This window comes from Manihot esculenta, chromosome 17 (genome assembly GCF_001659605.2).
Source record: "Manihot esculenta cultivar AM560-2 chromosome 17, M.esculenta_v8, whole genome shotgun sequence".
Classification (NCBI taxonomy): domain Eukaryota; kingdom Viridiplantae; phylum Streptophyta; class Magnoliopsida; order Malpighiales; family Euphorbiaceae; genus Manihot; species Manihot esculenta.
In genome coordinates, this window is record NC_035177.2 from 13,229,545 (window position 1) to 13,246,620 (window position 17,076).

Below are 17,076 nucleotides of genomic sequence, written 5' to 3' on the forward strand. Positions count from 1 at the left end.
ATTTGAATTTTAAAATTAATGTTTAATATTTAAGAGTTGACTAACTATTACACTTATTACTAAAGCAACTAATATACCGAAGCTGCAATTCATTTAAAAATAATATAAAAACGGAACAAACTGCTGTCAATTTTATAACAGATAACAAAATATAATTTGAGACAAACCTCTGGAGTTCTATTATTTATTTTTCATAATCAATTGAAGTCACACCTGGACATGTTTCAAGGCCTTCCCAAATTTATTTCTTGTGTTTCCCAAGTGTATAATCTTTCAGAAGAATTGTTTGGAAAAGAAAAGCATCCCCGCTGATTTTAGCAAACAAAAATTCTGCATTTTTCGGAAGTTTATAATTCCACTTAAGATTAAACTCGTCAGTTCAAATGAATCAATGAAAATATTATGAAGCTCGAAAAAAAAAAAAAAAAAACATAAAAGGGCATACATAGTATGAACCAAAACACTCAAAATAAATATATTTTTTTGTTAGGTTTCCCTCAATTGGAGATCATTTCTTTTACAGAAAAAACACACCAGTTACTCCACCAAGGTTTTCGTGCAATGCTGGATCCATCCTCCGTTTCCGTCATATTGTATGAATTATCCCAAGTAGCTCATGAGGTGATCCTTTGGCAACTTTGCTTCTTAATTAGGAAACCAAAGTAATCTGCGACTCTGAGCAGGAGGGGCTAATCCTGGAATGTCTTGAATGTCCTTGTTGTTTGGATTTACAAGCTGAAAAATCAAGTAAAAAAGAATCATGATCAAGTAAAATTACTAGAATATCAACAAACAATTTTGCTGCGCAGCATTGAATGGCTTCCACATGAAACCACCTGAACATCAACAAAATAATAATAAAAAATATATACATGTCCATGGAAAGCATATTTTACAGCCAAACAGCTGAGCAAGGTAATTCAATCCAAGAAATAACGCAGCCAGCAGAGTCTTTTGAAAGGATGGCCTCTGAAAACTCCAATAGTAAGAGTTCAACATGAAAATCATTTTGCGAGCAAATTATCTGGACGTCCAATATATTTCACCAAGCTATTCTCGAATGAACAAGAAATGTAAAAGGACTCCACATGTAAAACTCGAGATCATAAGAAGATAATTGGTAGGTGAAAAGATGGAGATTGTATATAGAATGACTTCGGTCAGGAATTGACAAACTACCAGTTTAAAAGAAAAAGGCAATCGATTGCAGTTGCAGATGATCATCAGCAGCTCAAACTAAGACCATGCTCCTCCATTTCATTCACATTACTTTTCTAATTTTGGTACGCTGGACTTTCTATCACGGTGGGACTTTCTATCATGGTGCATCAACTACTCTATGACAAGCAAGTTAAAACCATTATAATCACCCATTTCATAGTATTGTTTGTGGATGCCACTTTCATGTTTTCAGAGATGCACTCATTCTCTCATTCCTTGTCCAATCAATCAGAGGTTTTCTTCTCTCACTTTGTGGGTAGAGAGAGATTTTTCTCTCTATTAGTGTCCTTCTAGGGTTCCAAAACCCTCTTTTTCCGCTGCTTTACATGGCCTCTACTGCCCCAATAGGGAGGAGAGGCTCCTAACCTAGTCTAGCTATGGGTTCCCCTCCCCACCGCCGGGTTGGGTTGTGAATATCCTTTTATCTTGTTGTTTTGGCAGCCAGCGCTTTACCTGTGAGGGTGTTTCTCTTGGAGTTGCCCGTGTCTTTTCAGTTTTCTAGTTTAGTTAGCTTTTGTGTTTTTAGGGTTCTTGTGGTTGTTTCTTCCTTTTCTTCCGAGCCTTGAAGTGCATGGATGATCTTTTGGACAGGCACCGGTGATCGTCATTTTTCTAGGTGCTTGTTTTGTAGATCTGTAATGTCAAAGGTTCTTTTGACAGTGGAATATGTGTGGAATCTCACTGGAGAGAGCCGAAGATTGCCACCCATAAGGCGCGAGAGAGTCATCGATGAGCCCCTCCACCTACGACTTTTGCCGCTTCTCCTCTCTGGCTGGATGATGCATGCATAAGGGGCAATACTTTTCAACAACTTGAAGCGCAAAACTATTGTGATATTCGTCGAGCATTCAACTAGGAAGTAATAAATCATCAGGACTCAAGGAGAATTCAAATTATTCATGTTGAATACCACATTTGGAAGACGAAAAATAAATTGGCTTATTTTTTAAAAATTTATAGATCCAATTTCAGTCATAATTAATTCAATTTTGGGAGCTCATATATGAAATATTTTAGTGTGTTTTGGTGTCTTTTATAATCCTGTATAGATTAAGAGTTAAATTAGTAGAATTAGATATAATTTTTCTTATTCAAATAGAATTATCTTATATTTTTCTATTTTAATGAGAATTTGTCTTATTTTCCTATTTCAATTAGAATTTGTTTTGTTTTCCTATTTCAACTAGGATTAAGAGATATTTGGCTATAAATAGCTTTTATTTTGTATGTAGAAAGTTAAGCAAGGATTTGATATTTATCTCCATAACGAGAATTTATGTTTTCCATTGCAAAATGGTTAATACTTTGTGCCTCCATGTATAACAACTTATCAAAGTTCAATGTTATGGCATTTTATATGAATTTTCTCCATGCTTAGTTAACTCATGAAGAATTTCTTGTAGCGGTCTCTAGCTGGGAATCGCTTGATTATCTTCGTTTTTAATTACATTGGTTGATTAGGAGTGTGGTAGAGCAATCTTATGGAAGATATTTTTAGCTCATTCTTTGTCAAGTTTTGTGATGGAATTTTGAATCACGAGTTGATCCTAGGTTTCGCATTAATTGGTATCAAAGCCTAGATCATAGATAAATTCCAACTTATCTATCCTTAATTCCTTATATTTATCCTTTTTTTTTTAATTACATAGTTATAGTTACTGTTAATTTGTTTTCTTATTTTGATAGCTTGTTATCGATTCATTTTGCTATGTTTGCTTCTCAATTTTGTCCTATCACAAGTTTTAGTAAATAAAATAAAATAAAATAAAAAAATCATATCTAGAAAATTCGCCAAAAAAAAATTACTTCTTGAAATTTCATTTTTGAGGTTGAAAGAAAAAAAAAAAAGCAACTTTGTAACATGTTTGACATATACCTTGATTGAAACTTTTGGTTTGAGGTTCTAGAATTATTACATGCCTGAAGTTTTTATTTTTGTGTGTTTTTGCTAGTTTAGAGCTTTCAAACATTGAATATTAGTTTTGTTGAATCCCACATCGATTGTGGAAAGGGGTAATATGCCCCCTTATATGGATCATAGATAAACCTCCCCCTTGAGCTAACTTTTGGGGTGAGTTAGGCCTGGCCCAAATTAACATGGTATCAGAGCCTTCCCACCGATGTTGGGCCTCCCATAAATATGTCACGCACCAGTAAAAAATTATGGGCGTGAAGGGGTGTGTTGAATATAGCTTTTGGGGTGAGTTAGGCCTGGCCCAAATTAACATGGTATCAGAGCCTTCCCACCGATGTTGGGCCTCCCATAAATATATCATGCACCAGTAAAAAATTCTGGGCGTGAAGGGGTGTGTTGAATCCCATATCGGTTGTGGAAAGGGATAATGTGCCCCTTATATGGGTCATAGATAAACCTCACCTTGAGCTAGCTTTTGGGGTGAGTTAGGCCTGACCCAAATTAACAAGTTTAAGTTCAATTCGGCTTCTATTAGGGAAGTGTGTTTTTGTATTAGCATTTTCTCTTAATATGTCATCTTTGTTTTATTTTGTTTCCTTTGTTGGCATTCTATGCACAAAGGGTAACATAATTGCTGCATATTACTCATTAAATTGCATCATTAACATATTCATTGCTATCTTGTACTAATATTTTATTGTGTGTTTTTGCCTCTAGATTTTGCTTTTATACTTTTTTTATTGTTCAAAATATCATTGTTTAATTTCTATTATTGCAATCTTATTAATCTTGTGTTATGTGTTGGTTCTAAGGTGCAACACTCTTAAGTTGAACATAGAGAGGTAACAGACTTGAGTGATGAGTTTTTAAGAGAGTAAAAGCCAACTTGTGAGCGAAACATGAGTAAAACAATTTTTCAAGAGAAACACGCAAGGGAGCGCGTGAGGTCCAATTTCTTTTTATTTTCTTGTTTGTTTAAAATCAAATTCCATGATGATAAAAAAAATATAAAGACGTTGAGCAAGCTGAAAATTTCTATAACAAGGCAGTCGCCGATCAATTCCAATGCCTCTATATAGTGCTAAATGAGTACCACGACAACATTAAAAGACAAACGATGAAGATTAAAGAGTTGCGGCAAACTACCGTCAACAACACCAGGAACACAGGTAATAGAGGAAATAGACAAAACAAACCCCTTCTTGAAGAAGTAGGTGATTTAACTTTCGAACATGAAGAGGACGCACAGTCCATGAGGAGGCAAAGGAGGGAGGAGAGAACTAAAAGGAAAGATAGCAACATCAATTGCATCAAGATGAACGAAATGATGTTGAACCTTATCTTAAATAGAAAAGGTGAAGCTAATTTTTGAGTGCTACAACTACTCTGAAGAGAAAAAGGTAAAATTAGCTACTGTTGAATTTACTGACTATGCATTAGTTTGGTGGCATCAATTACTTTTAGCCAGGTGTAGAAATCAAGAAGGGTCAATAGCAACTTGGAAAGAGATGAAGTATATCATGCGAAAGTGGTTTATTCTATCCTATTACTATCGCAAGCTACACCAAAAGTTGCAAAGGTTGACACAAGGTTCCATGTTTGTTGAATAATCCATAGGAAATAGAAATTGCAATAATGAGGGCTAGAGTGGAAGAGGACTAAAAAGCAATCATGGTTAGATTTTTGAATGGGCTTAACAAAGAGATCGCCAACATCATCAAACTATACTATTATGTAGAACTTGATGATATGGTGAGTATGGCGATGAAGATAGAGAAGCAGCTGAAAGAGAAGGGTGGTGCCAAAACATTCCAAAACAACACTTGAACTTCAAAATGGTCCAAGAAAGATGAAACGGGCAAGGAGAGTTTCTGAAAGCAAAGACAAGAATTTCAATAGTAAGTCGCAAAACACTACTTCCAAAGCTACAACTGAAATACCATCTTCTCCTAGCAAGAATCGCAACATCAAGTGCTTAAAAATGGGACATATTGCATCTCAATGTCCCAATAGCAAGACTAGATTTTTGCTAGACAATAGTGAAATTATCTCTGAATTAGAATTTGACAGTGACAACATGTCTTCTTTAGAAGATTGGTCTGATGAAGAAAACATTGAGTATATTGTGCAAGGTGAGTCACTTGTTGTCGGGCGTGCATTGAACATGCAAGTAAAAGAAGATGGTTTGGAGCAACGAAAAAATATCTTCCACATGCCATGCCTTATAGGTGGGAAGGTATGTGTAATGATTATTGATAGTGAGAGTTGTACTAATATTGCTAGTATGACCTTGGTGGAAAAACTGGAAAGGTATGGGACTTCGATAATTGTCTTGTTATCACATGGTTACTTAACTCTATGCAACCTCATATCTCTAAGTCTTATTTATTAATTGATACTGCTGCACAAATATAGAAGCCTTGTCCTTAACTTATTCCAAGATTAGAATTGATGCCAAAATTTATGATATTTGGAATAAGATCCATGGTACTAAGCAAAGAGAAATGACTATCTCTCAATTTTATTCTGAGTTATGTGGCTAATGACAGGAACTTGATTACTATCAAGACTTCCAAGCAGACTGCACTAGAGATGCAGTCAAATTTAGGAGAATGATTGAAAATGAGCACGTCTATGATTTTCTTGCAGGATTGAATAAAGAATATGATTCAATTCCAGTCTAAGTGTTGGGAAAAAATCATTTTCCTTCTCTAGAAGAGGCCCACGCCCATGTTCAATAAGAAGAAAGTCGTCGACATGCTATGCTCTATACTACAACAGTTGAAAAGGCTGGGTTGACTACTAGTTTAAGCACACTGCAACTCCTAATTCTGAGAAAGATCACCTATACTGTGACTATTGTGAAAAACCGAGGCATACCAAGGAGACTTATTGGAAGTTACATGGTCGTCCCACTAGAGGCCGTAGGGGAAAACACAGTACCTTCATAACTCACGCTAATTTAGCAGATACTATGGAAGAGTCCCTTAAGTAGACAACAGTAACTGAGTTCCTTTCCCTTAATGAAATTCAGAGTCTCAAGCGCCTCTTGTCTCATATTGACACCTCTTTATCCTCCGGTGCCACATCTATTTTTTTAAAATCTGGTAATGTTTCCTCTCTTGATAATGTTCTATGATCCAATTCGGGTCCAAGTGTTGAAAAAACATCTTTTTCCTTCTCTAGAAGAGGCCCACGCCCATGTTCAACAAGAGGAAAGTCGTCGACATGCTATGCTCTATACTACACCAGTTGAAAAGGCTGGGTTGAGTACTAGTTTGAGCACACTGCAACCTCCTAATTCTAAGAAAGATCACTTACACTGTGACTATTGTGGAAAATCGAGACATACCAAGGAGACTTATCGGAAGTTACATGACCGTCCCACAAAAGGCCGTGGGGGAAACAATGTACCTCCACAACTCACGCTAATTTAGCAAATACTATGGAAGAGCCCCCTTAAGGAGACAACATTGACTGAGTTCCTATCCCTTAATGAAATTCAGAGTCTCAAGCGCCTCTTGTCTCATAGTGACACCTCTTTATCCTCCAATGCCACATCTAGTTTTTTAAAATCTAGTAATGCTTCCTCTCTTGATAATGTTCTATGATCCAATTCGGGTCTAAGTGTTGGAAAAAAAAATCTTTTTTCTTCTCTAGAAAAGACCCACGCCTATGTTCAACAAGAGGAAAGTCATCGATATGCTATGCTCTATACTACACCAGTTGAAAAGGCTGAGTTGACTACTAGTTTGAGCACACTGCAACCTCCTAATTCTAAGAAAGATCACCTACACTGTGACTATTGTGGGAAACCGATGCATACCAAGGAGACTTATTGGAAGTTATATAGTCGTCCCACTAGAGGCCGTGGGGGGAAACGAGGTACCTCCAAAACTCACGCTAATTTAGCAGATACTATGGAGGAGCCCCTTAAGGAGACAACAGTGACTGAGTTCCTTTCTCTTAATGAAATTCAGAGTCTCAAGCGCCTCTTGTCTCATATTGACACCTCTTTATCCTCCGGTGCCACATCTAATTTTTTTAAATCTAGTAATGCTTCCTCTCTTGATAATGTTCTATGGATGGATTATTGATTCTGATGCGAATAGATACATGGCAGACTCTTCTAAAAGATTTCTCAATTATTTTCCTTTTCTAACCAAAGATAGTGTCATAATTGCTGATGGCTCTTTTACTTCCATATCCAGAATATGTTCTGTTATTTGTATATCCAATATTAAATTATCATCTGTCCTTCATGTTCCCTGCTTTCCTGTCAACCTTTTATTTGTCAATGCTATCACCAATACTCTTAACTGTAAAATTGAATTCTTTCCTAATCATCAGGATCTTTGTACAGGGATGAGGATTGGCAATGGTAGGCTAATGGCTTATACATAATCCAAGTTCTCCGATATCTCTAAGTCTGTTTTGAAGAAAATAAGGATGTCAATCAGGAAAGAATACAGTGTCACAGGCAGTTAGGGCATCCATCATTTTTTGTCTTAGAAAAATTTATCCTAATTTATTTGCTAGAACTCAGTTTGGTTCCCTATTTTGTGATGCGTACGAGTATTCTAAGCACACTAGAACCTCATATTCTTTGAGTCATAATAAAAGCTAAATTCCTTTTGTGACTATTTATTCTAATGTTTGAAGGCCTACTCAAACTGACTTCTTATCTGGTAATCGATGATTTGTCGCCTTTATTGATTGTTGTACTCGAATGACTTGGGTCTATTTGATTAAAGCTAAAAGTGATGTCTTTTTTTGTTTTCAATTTTTTCATAAGATGATTTGTACTCAATTTGATACTAAGGTGAAAATTTTAAGAACTGACAGTGGAAGATAATACATGGATAGTAGTTTTTTTTATTATTTGGAGAATAATAGGATAGTACACCGACTAGTTGTCCTTATACTAGTGCTCAAAATGGCGTTGCTGAAAGGAAAAACAGGCATCTATTAGAGGTAGCTTGATCTCTTATGTTTACCATCAATCTACCCAAAATATATTGGGGGGATGCAGTCTCAAGGCCCTTGACTTTATGAGTCCTTTGGAGATTCTACTAGGGAAGAATTTATACATTGTTCCACCTGTAGAAAGATAATATTTGTTGTATATCACAATAGAGATTACAATCTATTATACATGAGAGACAGTAACTAAACAGGAAGGAAAATCAAGCCTATGATTATACAATCCCTAAGATTAAGCAACTGACCCATCTATCAATATTTACTTCCTATATTAACATATTTACTTTCTATAACTTATAACACTCCCCCTCAAGTTGGATCATAAATGTTAATCATGCCCAACTTGTTACATATATAATCAACTCGAGTCCCATTTAGAGCTTTAATGAAAATATCTCCTAATTGTTCTCCAGTTCGGATATGTCATGTTGATATTATCTTTTGTTGGACCTTTTCACGAACAAAATGACAATCAATCTCGATGTGTTTAGTCCTCTTATGAAATACTGGATTGGAGGCAATGTGGATAGCTGCTTGATTATCACACCACAACTTAGCAGGCACCGAATTTGTGAACCCAACTTCTTCCAACAGTTGACGTACCCACAAGATTTCACACACGGCTTGTGCCATAGCTCGGTATTCAGATTCAGCACTAGAACAGAAGACCACATTTTGCTTCTTACTTTTCCATGAGACCAAGTTACTTCCCACAAAAACACAATACCTAGTAATTGACCTCCTATCAACTTTCGAGCCTGCCCAATCAGCATCACAAAAGCATTCAATATTTGAGTGCCCATGGTTACCATAGAATAGGCCTCGCCCTGGGGCCCCTTTAAAGTAACAAAGAATCTGTCCCAGAGCATCCCACTGGGCAACAGTAGGAGAAGACATAAACTGACTTACCACACTCACTGAATATGCAATATCAGGACAAGTCACCGTCAAATAATTCAGCTTGCCAACTAATCTTCTATACCTTCCAGGATTTGCAAATGGCTCACTGTCTTCTGTGGTAAGAGAAGGGGTTAAGTTGACATGACCAGAATCCATGACAGACGATTTAGTGCCATCAGCAAGAGTAACATAAGAAGGCGATGTATGAGACTCAAGATTGGACAAAAGGGTAGAATTACCTGACATATGATCGGTAGCACCAGAATCAATAACCCATTTGAAGGATGAAGACACAAGACATGCAGTAGAGTTACCTGACTTGGCAATTGCAGTGATAGAGGATGAATTAGAGGATTTTATAGATGCCTGGTATTGGATGAATTGTGCATACTCATCTGCAGATATCAAAATTCCTTGATCAGAAGATCCATTCAATTTGTGTTCCGTGATTTTAGTCATCATAGGAATCACATCAGTTACGGTGGTGGTTTTAACTTCAGCCATAAGGACAACCAACCCAAAACGATAGCAACAAAAGAAACACAGAATCAGAAAACAGTACCCGGCATGAACAGTACCACATGAACAGTGCCGATGAACAGTATCAGTGAACAGTGCCCGTGAACAGTACCGATAAACAGTACCAAATAAAATACCTCCACCCAACACCCGAACACCCGAACGGCAAACAAACCTCAAATCTGACAAGGGGTCGGTGTGGCGACTCCAGTGATGGTGAGATCCAAATGTTACACTTTATAGATGACCCAAATGAACGGAGCCCTAAGTCTCCAAAAAAATTTTAAAACTTTACGAGAGAGAAAAGAGAAAAAAAATCTCTACGAGAAAGGCTCTGATACCATGTAGAAAGATAATATTTGTTGTATATCACAATAGAGATTACAACCTATTTATACATGAGAGACAGTAACTAAACAGGAAGGAAAATCAAGCCTATGATTATACAATCCCTAAGATTAAGCAACTGACCCATCTATCAATATTTACTTCCTATATTAACATATTTACTTTCTATTACTTATAACACCACCAAAAGTATTTGGATGTGTTTGCTTTGTCCATGCTAAGACGGTAAGGAAGTTGGACCCCAAGACCCTTAAATGTGTGTTTGTTGGTTATTTTCCGAGACAGAAGGGATATAGGTGTTATTATCCTCCATTTAGGAAATACTTTGTCAGTATGGATGTTACCTTCCGAGAAACTGAACACTACTTCAGTACCACCCACTCACCTCTTCAGGGGGATAATAATAAGCAAGAAGAGGTGATCCCAAATTCTGATTCTGAATGATATGGTTCAGCTAGAGAGTTTGAGTTCTAGTAGACAAGGAGAGATGTCCAATCAGGGGGAGTGAATTGGATGTTTGGACAAGCCAGATTTGAGGAGGTATTCAAGGAGAGACAAGGCAGAAGAAGCCATTATGCAGTCTACTCAGAGTCAATAATCTTCTTCTAGTAAGTTACCCACAACTCTTTAATGCTCCAATGACCTAGATAAACCTATTACACAGAGAAAATGGGTCAGATCTTGTACTAAACATCATATTTCTAACTTTGTTTCTTATGAATCCTTGTCTCCCTCCTATAGACCCTTTACCTTGCCTATTTCCTCTGTGTCTATTCCACATGATTGAAAGAAAACTCTTGCAGATCCTAAATAGAAGGTAATTGAAGAGATAAAAGCATCGGCTGAAAATGAGACTCGGGAGCTTGTCACTCTCCCACTTAGAAAGAAACTCATTGGATGTAAGTGGGTGTTCACAGTGAAATACAAAACTGATGGTACAATTGAACGGTTTAAGTTCAGATTCATTGCTAAAAGATTCACCCAAACCTATGGAGTGGATTATCAAGAGACATTTGCCCCAGTTGCAAAAATGAACTCAATCAGAGTCCTATTATCTTGCGCAACCAACTTGGACTCGGACTTGCAACAGTTTGATGTGAAGAATGCTTTCCTCTATGGAGATTTAGAGAAATAAGTATTCATGGAAATCACTCCTGGGTTCGTTAATGAGAAGACACAAAGAAAGGTGTGCAGGTTAAAAAAGGCTTTATATGGGCTAAAACATTCTCCCAGAGCTTGGTTTAACAAGTTTAGTAGAGCCATGATGTCCTTTGGTTACCAACAGAGCAATCCTGATCACACTCTATATATCAAACATCACAAGGGTAAGATCACCTTTCTTATTGTGTATGTTGATGATATAGTAGTAACAGGTGATGACAAAGAGGAAACGGCTCAACTAAAAAGGTTGTTGGTCAAGAATTTGAAATCAAAAATCGAGAAAAACTACAATATTTTCTAGGTATTGAGGTGGCTAGATCAGAAAAAAGAATATTCATCTCACAAAGAAAGTACATTATGGATCTTTTGAAAGAAACTGATATGTTGGGATGTAAACCAGCAGAATCTCCCATTGAAAGTAATCACAAACTGGAAGCAGGAACTGGTGAGTCCATGGATATTGGAAGATATTAGAGATTGGTAGGAAGGTTAATTTATCTCTCACGCACTCGACCGGATATAGCCTATGCTGTTAGCTTAGTCAACTAATTCATACATGACCCTCACGAGACTCATATGCAGGCTGTACTTCACATCTTGAGATACCTAAAGTCTGCGCCAGGGAAAGGGCTTCTTTATTCCAAACATGGTCACCTCCGAGTTGAAACTTTTACAGATGCAGATTGAGCAGGATCTCTTGATGACAGGAGATCTATCTCTAGCTATTGCACAGTTGTAGGAAGGAACCTTGTCAACTGGAGGAGTAAAAAACAAAGTGTTGTTGCTCGGTCAAGTGCTAAAGCAGAATACAGAACAATGGCCCAAAGTGTGTGTGAACTCTTATGGTTGTAGAAGTTATTGGAGGAGTTGAGGTTGCCAAGAGAGATAAGATAACTTTGTATTGTGACAATAAAGCCGCTATCAATATAGCACAAAATCCAGTCCAACATGACCAGACGAAATACATTGAGATTGATCGGCACTTCATCAAATAAAAATTAACAAACAGTATCTTGGACTTAGTTCATGTGACTTCTACTAGGCAACTTGCGGATGTGTTTACTACCATAATCTGATTTGCAAGTTGGGCATGTGCGACATCTTTGCACCAACTTGAGGGAGAGTGTTGACTTATTTGCTGATTCTAGCTGATTCTAGGGATATGATTTGAATTGATTAGGATCCTTAATTATCTTTGTAATTATTATTTGATTATTTACTTCCTGTTTAGATATAATTCTTTGTGTATAAATAGTTATGTAAAACAATTGTAAAGATCAAGAGTGAAATACAAGAATACTCTAAACTTCTCCAAAATTTTTCACTTAGTTTATCAAGAATTTCTTATGGCGTTCTCTAGTTAGAATCGCTTGATTATCTTTGTTTCTAATCACATTGGTTATTTATGTATAAATAGTCATGCAAAACAATTGTAAAGATCAAGAGTGAAATACAAAAATACTCTAAACTTCCCAAAAATTCTTCACTTAATTAACTTATCAAGAATTTCTTATAGCGTTCTTTAGCTGGAATCTCTTGATTATCTTCGTTTCTAATCACATTAGTTGATTAAGGGTGTAGTAGAGCAAATTTATGCAAGATATCTTTACCTCATTATTTGTCAAATTGTGTGAGAGAATTTTTTATTACAAGTTAATTCTGGATTCCGCATCGCCGAAGGCTTAGTTACAATGAGGATGTTTGTTTTTGTCGGGGAAGTGGAATTTAGGCAGTGTTTGGATCCATGCAAGACCTCAATTGCTTCTATCTCTGTGTAAGGGCGAGCAGTATTCGGTTCAAACCGAAAAAACCGACCAAACCGAATTAATTTAAAAATTCAGTTCGATTTTTTATTCATTGCGGTTCGATTCAGTTCTTAATTTCAAAAATTTCAATTATTTCGGTTCGGTTTGGTTTTGATCAGAAAAAATCAAAAAAATCAAACCAAACCGATTAGTGATAATAATATGTTATTTTTAATAATATAGAGAAACTAAATCATATTAAGATTAAAATATTTTAATTAAATTTTAAAATATTAAAAATAAAATATAAAAAATAAAAAATGTATTAAAAATTGGAATCAATCAAACCGAACCGAATCATACCGGTCCGGTTTGATTCGGTTTCTGAGCAAAATCGATTCGATTCGATTTTCATAAATATTAAAATTTTGATTTTCGGTTTATTCGGTCCGGTTTTAAACCGAACAGACCGAATGATCACCCCTACCTCTGTGTTTCAATAGCTGAATAGACATCTTCCGGTGGTTGTTTCTCGGTGCATGGGCGTTGCTCCATTGTCCTTTGTCAACCGGGTCTTGTTCCATGTGATATCCGTAAATTCCATCTCATCATCCTCATCAATTTAAAACTCATTTTGTGGACATGTTTCTTCACCGTGCAATACTCATCCTATGTTAGAGCCTATCAATTTTAGTTATGTAGAACTTTGCCTTCAACTTAGTTGGAGTTCTAAAATGGCACAAGACCCCATATCATCTACATTTCTAGCATTCTATTTTAATCCTATGATCTATACATTATTCCCAATAGACTTGTTCAAAAGGTGGCATTTCGATTTGATTTTATAGGGAGATATAAAAAGATATGGAATATATTCCATGGATCTCAACAAAATCTGGAACAAAGCTCTTAATTTAATTTTTAGATAAATGAAGAAAGAATTTTTGGTATCATTGGCTCATAATTGCATATGCAGGGTCATCTTCATTTTCATGTGCATGATAATTTGTGTTCCTAAGGTGATGGCTGAAAAAGAATTCTGATGTCGAGAATATTCTTCACTGACTTGAAGCAACAGGTCTGGCATTCGTAATAAAAAGAAGGGTTGCAGCTTACACTTAGTACATTCGAGCAAGCCTCAGCTGCTCATGCCTACATAGGTCAACCCTAGTTTTAAAAAAATGCAAAACATCCACAACAAAATTGCAACAAAATAATATTTTCCCTATTATTTTACCTTTTTTACTTTGTAAGCGTCAAGAAAAACGTGGCTGTCAAAGTTCTTATCATAAAAGTTTATTTCACATTGTTGAGATTATTTCTGTAAATTGCCTAGATTTGTAGTGGTAATTAGGGATATGATTGTGTGATATGATTAAGATATGATTAGACTATAATTAGGAAATTAATTTATTTTCTTACTTAGTGTGTACTCTTGTAAGTAGTATATATAACCCAATTGGCTTAAGGGAAATAATCAAGTATTTTCTCTCAAATCTTCTGCTCTCTTTTTCTTCCTTTCATCAAAGTTTCATGGTATCAGAGCCTCTCCATCCGATGTTGGGCGCCCCATAAATGTGCCACGCACCAGTAAAAAATTCTGGGCGTGAAGGGGTGTGTTGAATCTCACATCGGTTGTGGAAAGGGGTAATGTGCCCGTTATATGAGCCATAGGCACTCCTCCCCCTTGAGCTAGCTTTTGGGGTGAGTTAGGTCTGACCCAAATTTAACACACATTTATCTATGAAACTATCTCTAGATTAAAATGGAACATCATGAAATCAACAAATTTTAGTAACAAACTGACAATAGGTGGCAAGCAAATCTCAAACTTTAATGCTATCATTTCTTGACTGAAGAAAGCACAAGGATGATTTACCTTCACAATAATAATTGCTACGATTCCAATGACAATAAGGAAAAGCATTGCCATAATGCACTTGTCAGTTGCAACCTGAAGGTAGAATCAAGTTAGCATGAACTACAACAAATGAAAGGAAAGGAAATATGTATGAAAAGGAAGTGGATATTCTAGAAATTGACCTGCCTACCAATTTCCTTGACCAATTGAGAAGCTTTCTTGATTGAGAAATGGATAGAGTCAAGCTCATTAACAATCCTACTCATTTGTTCAGTCTGCACACGAAAATGCTCTTAGTTCCCAGGCCATTGCATAAGGCATTGAATTCTACCTTTTTTTTCTTTTAGCTTCTGGACAAAATCTAATAAAGCAAGTCAAAGTTCTTAGATGCTACAAAGTATCACTAGCCAACTTTTTAGATGCTGAATTGTGTACCTGAGCCTTAAGAGCTGCTGCTGTTTCTGTTCCGACATTTATGGTCTCTTGAACAATCTAGGATAACGGCAAACAAACAGGGAACAGTAAAGAGTAACATCAAAGCTTTAAAACAAGAAACAGCATTCTACAGTTTCCTCTTTGATTTTTCTTATTTCATTATCTCTATTTTTTCATTCAGTTAGGAGTTGTGGAGTTTAAGCTGAGAGTATGAAGGTTTGTCCTTTGTATCTGCAGAAGCTTCACACATGTAAATAAGTAAATGTATGTATAGGCCTTTTACAAAGACACACCTTTTTACCCCTCTCAATTGCATGGTCAGTCTCATCCATCATTTGGTTTCCATGATCCATTAACTGCTGATTTGTCATAGCTGCAAAAGATTTTGGCCTGTCTTAGAAATGCTCCAAATAAAGGTAAGACATATGTTATGGATATGCATTATCCTTCTATATGGTAAATTCTTATCAAAGTGGTTGCAATAAATAAGATCAGTATCTTAGCTTGTTATCTCTAATTTAATTATATAGTTGCTATCTTTAGTTAAATTTTTAAATTTTAAATTTTAATAGAAGTTAGGAAGTAATTTTGAATTCACATGTTGATTCAATCTAAATGTAGCCTTCATTATAAAAAGGCACTTGAGATCATTGAATAAAACATTCAGAAATATTATTCATCAGTTTATGAGATTCGAATTCTCTCAAACGAGTTCTCAATTTATTTCACAATAGGTTTCTCAAAGAAAACTAGAAACATTAATAAGAGAAAATCAGTATGGCGAGAGGAGGATTTTCCAATTAATCGACCTATAATGAGATCCTATTCAAGGGCACATAATAATTTGGTATCATAGTCGATCATTATGGACGATTCAGCAAATCTGGAAAAGAAGCTGAACTCTTTCAAACAACAAAACAATGCTCGATTCAACGACTTCTCTCATCAAGTTTCGGAGCTCATTTGCACCTTCAGTAAAGAAGCAAACCAAAACCAAGATGGAACAATTAGCAGTCAACAAAATTTTTTCCAACCAAATAATGATCATTCTAAAGGGCGCGTAGTGCCTAGATATACGAAACTTAGCTTTCCCTCATTTGATGGCTCCAACGACCCGCTTGGATGGCTTAATCACTATGAATAACTTTTTCAAAATCAACTAACGATGAAAGTAGATAAAGTCAGTCTAACTATCTTTCATATTAATGTTGAGGCTCAATTTTGGTTTTATTGACATGAATAAGAACCTAGAATGACATGGCAAGCGTTCAAAGAGAACTGCAACTTGCAATTTAGTCCTCCTTTGCATGGCAATCCCTTGGGGGAGTTAGTGAATTTAAAGCAAGTTAAATCAATAGAAGATTATCACTGCCAATTTCAATCCTTATCGGCTAGAGCGATAACTATTTGAACCAACTAATAAATTGACTTTTTTACTATAGGATTGTCTAAGACTATTCGACTTGAAGTGGAACGAAAACACCCTACCAATTTAGTTACAACAACGAATTTTGCTTGAACATTCAAGAAGAAACAATAATTGCGTCGAATGATGGCAGCTTATGGGTCATTTTCAAGGGTCTCCACCATCTATTGGTAGTTTAGGTCTGCACCATCTATTGGTAGTTTAACTCAAAAGTCTAAGGGAAATAATAATGCAACGTCTTCAAATATCAGAAACACCTCAACTCCATTTGTCAAAAAAGACTTAGAAAGATAGAACTGGCTTAACGTCAAGCTAAAGGCCTTTCCTACAATTGTGATGAGACATTTATTAACCATCAATGCAAAAATTTACTTTGAGTGGAGTTGAAGGATCCAGGGTCTCCTATTATTGAACCAAACAAGCCTAGGGACAAGTTTGAGGACAAGCTTTTTCTCCAAGGAGGTATCGTCATGAATATGTATTATCTTTCTATTTGATAGATTCTGATTAGAGTGGTTGCAACAAATAAGATTAGTATCTTAACTTGTTATCTCTAATTTGA

At 36.0% G+C, this 17,076-nt stretch overlaps 1 protein-coding gene across 1 annotated transcript in view; it reads right to left on the reverse strand.

The window, feature by feature from the left end:
• Nucleotides 1-415: 415 nt before the first annotated feature.
• Nucleotides 416-17,076, reverse strand: part of LOC110604641 (novel plant SNARE 11) — a 30,403-nt gene continuing 13,742 nt past the window's right edge. The window contains exons 6-10 of the mRNA XM_043952564.1: nt 15,382-15,461; nt 15,089-15,145; nt 14,836-14,928; nt 14,672-14,746; nt 416-735 (exon numbers count right to left, since the gene is read on the reverse strand). Coding sequence (XP_043808499.1) covers nt 646-735; nt 14,672-14,746; nt 14,836-14,928; nt 15,089-15,145; nt 15,382-15,461 — 395 coding nt within the window. The 3' untranslated portion in view covers nt 416-645. The remainder of the gene's footprint in view (nt 736-14,671; nt 14,747-14,835; nt 14,929-15,088; nt 15,146-15,381; nt 15,462-17,076) is intronic.